This window comes from Pteropus alecto, unplaced genomic scaffold (genome assembly GCF_000325575.1).
Source record: "Pteropus alecto unplaced genomic scaffold, ASM32557v1 scaffold134, whole genome shotgun sequence".
Lineage (NCBI taxonomy): Eukaryota > Metazoa > Chordata > Mammalia > Chiroptera > Pteropodidae > Pteropus > Pteropus alecto.
The window spans coordinates 1,886,241-1,895,777 of NW_006436283.1; the positions used below are offsets into that span (position 1 = coordinate 1,886,241).

Below are 9,537 nucleotides of genomic sequence, written 5' to 3' on the forward strand. Positions count from 1 at the left end.
AGAGGAGGGGCGCAGCCTCAGGCAGCCGAGTGGCCCCTGCCGACGGCCAGCGAGGGGCAGGCCCTCGGCCCGCCGCCTGCCCCGCAGCAGCAAGGAGCTGAATGCCGCGGGGACACCACCGAGTCCGCACCTGCGGGAACCCAGTCAACCGACGCTGGGTTCAGCTCTGTGGTGCCCCAACCACAGAACCTGCTTGGCCCCAGGTCTATGGGCGAATATACAAACGGGGGTTGCTTTAAGCCCCTCAGTTGGTGGCGATTTGTCACGTGGCAATTGAAAACCAAAACAGAAGATGTGGATGTTGTTCACGGACGTTTCAAATGTTTTTTTTTTTTTTTTTTGCCTCCAATTTGTGTTTGTCTTTTAACTCTACATGCGTCCTCGTTAGCTCCTGATAAATGCTTAGCAAGAACTTTCCTTCCAGCCCAGTGTAGGATGGACGATCAAACGCCACTGGGCATCCACCAGAAAATATCTTTTTCCCTTCTCCTTCAACCGACGAATCATAAAACGCGTTGAATCGGGAGCCTTCCTAATTTCGCATTATTCCGGAAAGAAGCCCTTCCGGACGAAGGGGAATTTTTCTTTTAACATCTTGCCGAGCTTAAGCTGTCGTTGCTGAGCAAGCACGTACCGTTTGCTAGTATTTTATTCAGGATGTTCGCACCTCGTAAGCAGGACGCTTCACAGTGTTCCGTGTGGCAGTAAGGATTACACCTCAAGGGGAGCCCGGAGGCGGGCTTGTCCCAAACGACACAGGAGTGTCTGGTTTCATCCTGCCTGGGAGCCTGCAGCCTTTTCCCCTTTCCTTCGGAATGAAGAACGTCACCAGCTCTGTCTAGGCACGTTCGTGTTTTCCTCCCACCTTGTGGCTGCACAAGACTCGTTTCCCTGCACTCATGAGAACGGTCTCCTCGGACGTCACGAGTTAATGCCCTTCACCTCGGGACTCTATCTCAGGGCTATGACCCCTTCCAGAGCTGCCGACCGACCGCGGCGTCTGTCTCCTGCGCTTGGGGGTTCCGCGCTGAATTCTGGGGAGAATTTCTCGGATGATGATTACTTTTTTTTTCCTAGATGATTACTTTTGTTGGTTTTTTTTTTTTAAATTTTTTGATGATTACTTTTAAATTCCAAGTATCCTTTTCCCCAACACTTTGCTCTCATTTGACCGATGACTGTCCGCTGAAATCTCACGCACATCGCCGACTGGGCTGGCGCTGCGAGGCTCTGCTCCGCGTTCCGCATCCGGTCTGTCTGCGGAGGCGTCTGCGCCTCCCCTGGGGACTGGGGACCGCTGTTGATGACTCATATTTTGACGTGCAGGTTCAGCGGTCGGTGGCCTTCCCCTCCGTCCCTGGCGAGGCGGGCAGCTGGGGACACCAAGCCCGCGAGGCGCTTGGACCTTCCCGGAAGCCCCGCCGAGGGGCGCTGGCGGCGCTCACTGCGGGCGTCGGGGGGCGGGGGCTGTGCCCGCTTTCGGGTTGGTCTAGAATCCATTACGTGCGCGGGACGGGGCTCTTATCATCGCGAATGTCGCGTCCTTCTCCTTCCGGCGTTCGTGCTGGTTTGGCGTCGACGGGGAGGAGAGCGTGACCGGCGAGCACCTGCTCAGACCCTCCCGTCCAGAACGTTCTCCTGCAGTTCTCGGGGTCCAACGCGTTTCTTTCCGGCCACGCCTGGGACTTCCGTGGGATTCCGTTTTCTTCCGCATCTTTTTAGGTTATTTTCCGCATTGTAGCACTAATGCAGGGTCGATAAAGAACGTTGGAGACTTTTTCTTTTTTTTAAGCACAAACACTAAAACAACCCCCAGAGGCTTAAGGAAGGAAGCCATTGTCCAACCGTGACCCACGACCCCTGCCTCCCCCCGCGTGCGGGGTGTCGCTTCAGTAGTCACACTGCGCGTAATGAGTCATAGCCCTACTGTGTCCTCTGGTCCGCAGCCACCGGTTTCCCCTAAATCGGCGCCGACGCCAGCTGTGGGCCCCCGGCTATTCAAGCCCTTGCGCCCTGGGTTGGCTTCGCCTGGGTGATGGCGCCGGTTCCGGTCCCGCTCCTCCCCCACCTTGGGACACGCCCGCCGTGGACCCCCGCAGCCCGCCGGCCTCCTCTGCTTTTGACTCCCTCGCGGCTGGACCGTGCGCCCCTCGGCGTTTGCTGCTTGCCTAAGAGGCTGCCTTTTCGGACCCTTATGCCCTCCCTCCCGAGGAGGCTGGGAACCCCCGCGGGCCGCACCCGCATCTACACATCTATGGGGCGCTCGGGGACGCATGCCCCGCGGGACGCAGAGCCGCTTACGCTTTTTGCGCTCGTCGTTGACAGCCTCGCAGGTCTTGGCGTAGAGGCAGCGCACGCCCTGCAGCTCCTGCTCCTTGTGGCCCCGGGCGCACGCGGCGATCGAGTGGCGGTCGTGGCTCTTCTCCAGCTGCATCTGCAGGCGGGCCAGGTGCTGCTGGATCCCGTAGAGATCCACCCCCAGCTCCTGCCGCTGGACCCGGCTTTGCTTGGTGGCCACGTCCTGCAGCAGAGAGAGAAACGCGGTCAGCGGGGCGAGGGCGCGCCAGGCGGCGCAGGGCGGCGGTACGCACCAGCTCCTGGAGCTCCAGGGTCAGCTTCTGTATCTGGCGGTGCAGGTGGCTCTTCAGAGCAGCCTGGAACCTCAGCATCAGGGGCTGCAAGGACGTGAAGCACACCCGTTAGTCCCCTGTCCCCACCCGCACCTAGCCTGAGGCACCACCGCTATCGGAGGGGGTTAATGGACGGGAATGACTACCACTCGGAGGGGCTCCCCACTTCTGGGGAGCCACAAAGTAAGGACACCAGAGGTCTCGTCCTGAGTGCGTGTGTTGGCAAGCTGGGGCGGTGGCCCCGGCTTTATTCCAGGGGCGGGCCAGAGGGGGGTCCTTGCACAAAATGAGCACCCAGCCCCTTTCCCAACGTGCCCCTATCTTCCCACGGGACGGGGAGCATGGGGCTTTCCAAACGGATCCATCGTCAAGACCTGCCTTCCCCGCTTGCCAGAGGTCTCAGAGGATGGGACACATGACCCGGCTGGGACACTCAAGGCACTGGCTCCCGGTCGGGGCGGTTTTGCCCTGACCCCACAGTGCCTAGAGATGATCCGGCTGCCACCACTAAGGGAGCGGCGTGCTACTGGCAGCTAGCGGGTGGCGGCCAGGGGTGCCGCCCATCCCATAACGCCCAAGATGCTCCCACCACAGAGAATGAGCGGGTCCCCCATGCCAGCGGTGCTGAGGCTGAGAAACGCTGACTCGGGGCATATGGCCTAAAAGGAGAATACGCTTTACCAAGCAGCCGGCCGAGCCCCAGCGGGGAAGATTTGGGGCCCCGGGTTGGATGGGAGCGTGACGTGTGGGGGTGGGGAGCGGGCCTTGGAGGTGGAGGGCAGAGAAGGGCCTGAATGGCAGGGGGCAGCATGTCCGTGTGGGGCCAAAGCAGGCCCGGGGACTCTCTGCTTACGTGGTCTGGGTCCAGGACCACCAGCTGGGCCCCGTCGTCTTCCGTCTCGTCGCTGCCCTCGGACTCCACTCTCTCCAAGGCGCCTTCCTCCGGCCCGCGTGGCAGCCGAATGCTGTCCAGGAAGGAGGGCTGGGCTCCCTCCCTGGGGTGGGCGACCGGCTCCTCCAGGGGGGCGCCTGGGGGGCAGCGAACACCGCTGGGAGTTGGCGGCGGCGTCACACAAGGCTGACTCCCAGCCTCGTGTCGCGTGTGGAAAGGAGGAAGGGCCCGCGAGCGGGTCGGGTTCAGAAGCGCGGGGCGTGGCGCCTTCTGCCCACGGGTCACCGGTGCAGCGCCCCCCGGGGGATGGGTCCCCTTCTAAAGGCAGGAAAAAAGGAAATATATTCTGTAGATACTTTTTTTGGATACATAAATAGGGAACGGAGAGGTGGCTTGTATGGACGGACTAGACCGATTTCGGGGGAAAGGACGCAGCTGATAAGGTTGGAGGAAAGGAAGCTGGCCGTGGGCTCGTCTGCCTCAGCCGGGCGGCCCCCAGCCGCGTCCCACCCGCTCACGTGTGTGCTGTCCTCGCGCCGCTTGTAAGGGAAGCGAGGCGCCTGGCGTTTGCGTCACACGCAGAGAGAAGTACCCTGTTTTCCCATTTACACAACAGCGGGACCCAGGAGCCAAGCAGCAAAGACAGGGGCGTGGCGGGAGGGCCTTTGAAACCCAGCAAACAGACGCGCGTCCAGGGGCGCCGTCACCGAGCTCGTCTCTGAGACCAGGAGGCCGTGAGACACGGTGGTCGGAGCTGTGGGCTGGGCCGCCGTCGGATCTCGGTCAAGGCCTGGTTCTGCCACTTCCTGGGACAAGTTACTTAATGACTCTTAGGGTCTTTGCACAATGGAGAATAGATCTCACCTCATCGGTTAGCGCGGAGAGTAAATGTTCACCATATCTGCTAATGATAGTTTTATGTGTTGGCTCTTAGCCGAGCAGGAAAGGAGGTAATGGGTGGCGTACCCCTGGCACGGAGGGGCTGCGAAGGGGCTCACCCGCGGGTGAGTGCCACGGTACCTGGCCCCCATGCGAAGGGCTCCTCCAAGCTCAGGAGCAGCTCTTCAAAGGACTTGTCGCTGCTCCCCTGGCTCAGCCTGAGGCGGCGCCAGGCCCCGGAGGGAGGGGCCTTCTGCACGGGCTCCTCGTGAGACATTTTCTAGAGCAAGAACAACCAAGCCTGCATCACTGAGGGCTTCATCAGGACCGAGAGGTCATTCAATGCGATTCGTTACGGTGCTCAAAATCGAACATGATTGTTAGAGGAATAGAAAACCATTTGGAGATAAACATTATTTGGCTTTTGCAGATGGTCAAAATGGAAATCATCTCCCCAACAAGAAATCCCGGAGTGGCCTCTGCCTGTTTAGATTTGAAGCAAAGTATGGACGCTGAGGGACAGGTGACTGTTAGGTATGGGTTTCTTTCCTGCAAATGCTGATCCCCCGAGAATGGTAAGCAACACCTTTGAGCATCCTCTCTATAAAAGCATATGGGAAGGCCTCAGCCCCGGGCAGCGGCCCCCCAAGGGGTCCATTTCTTCTCTCCTTTCAGACCATTCCGCTTTAGGGACATTTTGATAAGGAAATATTTCCCCTCGATGAAAACGCCTGGCCCCATTTTAGTTTTAAAAGAGACTCTTGTAATTATTATTGTCGACAATAATTATTGCTGATGATGAACCGGAGAAGGTTCCCAGCCACAGGGACCCTGAGCAGCCCTGGCAGGGGGACACTAGTGGCTTCTCTTACCTGTGGGGGAGGCGGCCTCACGGAATTAAAGACCTTGCCTGAAGTGTGAGCAGCAGCCAAGGGCGTGTTCAAAGCCGGGCTGCCCCGACCCCCAGCTAACGCTCTTTCTCACTCTATTTCTCCAAGTGACGTTGGCTCTAAAATGACGTCTGCTACATCCAGAGCCTTAGTGACAGCAGTGGGGAGCCCGAGTCAAATGCCCACCTCTGGGGTGTCCAGACGGGGCTTTTCCTAATGAGAAGTCAGCGAGGCCGCCACACAGGGCTGGACTCGGCAGCCCCCACTCTACATCCTGTCTCTTCGGAAGAGGAAGGAAATGAGGCTCCGTCTCGGGGTCTCTGTCCTTCTGGTGGGTCAAATTTGGAAGCTGTTTCCCAGCGAATTTTCCAGAAACTAGGCCCAAGGATGGGAATTGGGTTTACAGCTCCCCAGGTGACCTGCACTTCAAATCCAGTGGTCACCTTAGAAGGTAAACACGCTGTTCGTTTGGTCGCTGTTAATTCTTAAAAGCGGTCTGGGTCGCGTGTGTCATTTGTAAACATGAAGCTTAAGGAGAGCTCAGAGATTATGGATCGCGTGAGGCTCCCGTGAAAGAGCGACCGTCCGCCATCACCGCGGCGTGACCCGGGGCGAGGACGTCCCTTTGCCTCTGTGTCCTCGTTTGTGCGATGGGAATGACAGCAGTCCCCACCTCACGGGGCTGCTGTCAGGGTTCACTGCGACGGGAGCTTGCATCCCAGAGTCGACGACAGAGAAATGCAATGCTTCCCACCCCGCCCTGCACCCGCCCCCGGGTTCCCTTCCGGAACATTCCAGACCTAAAGCCAACAGGTGAGCCTGGCTCATGCGGGGCGAGGGGACGGAACGGGGTGAAGGGGGTGGTTCCCGAGGCTCTCCTCGTGGGGGTCATCGCAGCCGTTCCTCTGTCTCCGTGGCCACTCGGAACGGACGGCCACATAAAGAGCGTTTCCGTCCCCGTGGGAAGTTTGACTGGACGGCAGTGCTCTGGAGACCGGACATGCGCTGGCCTCACGTGGAGCGTCTGGGTTTGGGGACACTCGGCGGGTCCGACACTCGGCATAAAAAAAAAGGAATTTCTAACAGAGATTTGCGACTTGTGTTTACGGTGTACTCCGAGTTCCTCACATAGGGTGACAAAGCACATAGACGGCGAAATACCTGCATTAAACGGACCTCAGGGACACTCACCGATTGGCCAGCCCCGCGTCCAGAAGCACCCTGACCCGTTTGCTCAGATGAGCCTAGTACCTGCGGGGGTGGCTCTGTGGAGGTGTCCTCCTCGTCTCTGGATTCCGACAGCCAGAGGGACTCTCCGTCCTCGAGATCAGCCTCCATCCTCGCCAGGTCGCCCGTGTCCGTGGGGCCGGCTTCCTCCGCGGGCGCGTCCTCGGCATGGACGTCCGAGGAGCTCAGGTCTATAGAACTGACTCTGCCTTCAGCGGAGGTGGTTTCCACGTCGGACTCCGACTCCCTTCCAAACTGCGATGGCTCTTCCGCTTCCACCGCCTCCTCGTCCTCACGTTCACCTTCCCCATCGTCCCCGGCCTCGTCATCGTCCCCGGCCTCGTCATCGTCTCCGGCCTCTTCGTCATCGTTTTCGGCTTCCTCGTCATCGTCTTCGGCTTCCTCGTCATTTCCAGCTTCCCCACCGGTTGTCGCCTCCCCTTCCGAATGCTCTGGAGCATCAACGGTTTCTTCATTTTCCCGGTCACTGGTCTCCTCTGTCGTTGATACCTATGGCCGTGGCGGGGAGGCGGGGGGATCAGGGAACAAAGTAGAAAGGATTCGTGAGGTCGGATTCTCCACAGAGTAACGTGCGGACGCGAAAGCTGCCGTCGAGCGTTCGCGCGTCGCTGAGAGATCACGTTTCGTGCTTTCACTCATCTGAACTCTCTCTTCTTTTTTGTTTGTCATCATTTTGTATCCTTCTTTTCGGGAAGTGAATTCTGAACAACTCAGGCCACGGAAGAGTAGGATGTCCCTGGTGTCCCTGACTGGCCACCGACGCGTTGCGTGGGGTGGAGGGAAACAGGTTCTCTGTGGCCGTACGGAGTGTCCCCGAGCAAGTCCCAGCTCTTTAATTCCCAGTGGACACGAGCCCGGCACGACTCGCCCCGCGGGGAACCTTACCCTGTCGGCTTCCTTATGCTGGTCCTCCTCGCCTTCAGAAGCCCAGCGTCCTTCCTGGCGAGACCTGGTGGCCGAGAGACAGCATAATCGTTTCACGTAATAGCCGTTGCCTTCCCTGGCGTTTGTCACCGCCTGGATGTCTGTATATCTATTTACTTGTTAATTATCTGCCTCCCCTCTTGGCCGTTGGCCATGACTTTGTCATGTGTGTCCCTAACCCCAGAACTAAATCATGCCTGTCACGTGGCGGGAGTGCCACGAAAGAGTCGCTCCGTGAATGAATGAATGAATGAATGAATGAGACAATTAATGAAACAGCAAAGGAACGGCACAGATAGATTACGCCAGAAAGGTCGCCTTAAATATACTCGTGTCCGTGACAAAACGGGGGAAAAGGAAGACAAAGTAAGAGGAAACCGCACAAAAAGGACAAATGCTCCGCGAACTCTTGGCTGGTGAAAGAATGTCCTGAGTTACGTTCTTAAAATTATTTCGGTTTGTCTCCGATCAGAAAATACAAGCGTATTATGTTTTAAATAAAAAGTCAAACTAAAACACAAATGTGTGACGCAAACAATAAAAATCCCCTGTGACTTTTCCTCTCCTTCTCAAGTGGTAATAGTAAGATTTAAGGTATATTCTTTCAAATGTTTTTCTATGCATTTACACACACACACACACACACACACACACACACACACACACACACACACACACACTCCAAGGCAGGGCTCACTCTCCGCATACCGTTTGGCATTCAGCCTTTTCACTTAACGTAACCTGACTTCTTTCCCTGAGGTACAGAGACCTACCTTAAAAAAAAAAACTGAAAAAATACGGAAGCGTCTAAGGTAAAGGGCAAATTCTTTCCAATACTTTCTATGCTTTTAAAGGAAGCATAAGAGCAGAGCGGGTGCCTGGTGGCCGGCTCTTCAGCAGACTGCCCTCTCGGTGTGGTCAGGACACTGGCGGAGGGGCTGCCTGACCGGAGGGACCCCCAAGTCTGGTGGGGGGGATCCTCCCTTTCGGGAGGGTGGCGGGGGCTGGGCTGGTCTCCCGCTCCCCAGCGCCACCGCAGGGGCTCCGCAGCAGACGCTGCCAAGCATAGTGGTTGCCATGGTTACGGAGGGGCGACAGGGTCCCAAGGTTTTAGAGGGTGGTGCTCTTAGAGCGAGAGGAAAGAGGGAGGAGGGTACCGCAGTGGACAAAGGGACCGGCGGCGAGAGGGTGAAGAAGCCGGGGCGGGGGCGGGAAAGGCCCAGAGGGTGGGCACGGAAGGGGCAGAGGCGGGAGGAAAGGGGTGGCAGGGGAAGGGGCGCCCCGGGGGCGACAGCAGGGGGGAGTTGCGGGGTCCGCTCTGAGCCCCGCGGTCCTGCGGCCCCGCTTACCCGCCGGCCTCGCCACCCGGCTCCGCCATCTCCCGTTGCTAGGTGACGCTGTCAACATCCGGCGGGCGGAGACCCGGCGCGCGCGGCGGGCAGCGGGCCGGGCGGCCATTGTGCCATTTCTGTGCACTAGAAACAGACGCTCAATATGCAAATATGTTAAAGCATAAATATGGATCCTCCAGCTCTGCGTCTCGGCCCGAGCCGTGCCCCACCTGACTCAGTTTCTGTAAAGCGACACCGCGTCAACGTGCGTCCGGCCCGGCACCTCCGATGCCTCTAGGGGACCCCTCGGGGCACCCGGGTACCTGGGACATCTAAGTGCCGGGGATTGCAAGCAGTGGTGGGGGGCGCAAGGGGCCCGAAGCCAGCTGCACCTTCGGGGGACCAAAGACCCCAGCCTGGTGCCCACTGATTCCTCTCCAGACCTAGGGGTTCGGCGCGCCCTCCGCGGGCTTCCTGCGAAGAATCCTCGGTGCAGGAGGGATGCCCAGTGGCCTTCTGCCTGGTGTCGTCCCTTCCTACCCCAAATGAGGAAAAACATAAGTGCAGGGCCGGATGGAGAGGGCGAGCACGCATGTGGAGGGGCCCAGGGGCGCCGCCTTCACTCTGGGGGGCGCGGGGCTCGCGTCGGGGCCAGAGTCCGTGGCCCACAAGGACAGGAATTGGGGGGGGCGGGGACCGGGGACCTGGGACCAGAAGGCGGAAGGCGACCGAGGCAGGGCCCG

General features: G+C 58.8%; 1 protein-coding gene across 3 annotated transcripts in view; it reads right to left on the reverse strand.

Moving 5' to 3' along the window:
• Window positions 1-9,531, reverse strand: part of CCDC40 (coiled-coil domain containing 40) — a 33,950-nt gene extending 24,419 nt beyond the window's left edge. The window contains exons 1-8 of one of the 3 annotated variants that reach the window (XM_006912376.3): window positions 9,118-9,531; window positions 8,813-8,938; window positions 7,425-7,488; window positions 6,543-7,028; window positions 4,543-4,681; window positions 3,484-3,659; window positions 2,592-2,675; window positions 2,302-2,521 (exon numbers count right to left, since the gene is read on the reverse strand). In XM_006912376.3, coding sequence (XP_006912438.1) covers window positions 2,302-2,521; window positions 2,592-2,675; window positions 3,484-3,659; window positions 4,543-4,681; window positions 6,543-7,028; window positions 7,425-7,488; window positions 8,813-8,841 — 1,198 coding nt within the window. In that variant the 5' untranslated portion in view covers window positions 8,842-8,938; window positions 9,118-9,531. Of the gene's footprint in view, window positions 1-2,301; window positions 2,522-2,591; window positions 2,676-3,483; window positions 3,660-4,542; window positions 4,682-6,542; window positions 7,029-7,424; window positions 7,489-8,812; window positions 8,939-9,024 lie in introns of all 3 variants that reach the window. The other 2 variants (XM_025047144.1, XM_015589780.2) reach the window with 2 other exon arrangements.
• Between the last annotated feature and the right edge of the window lie 6 nt (window positions 9,532-9,537).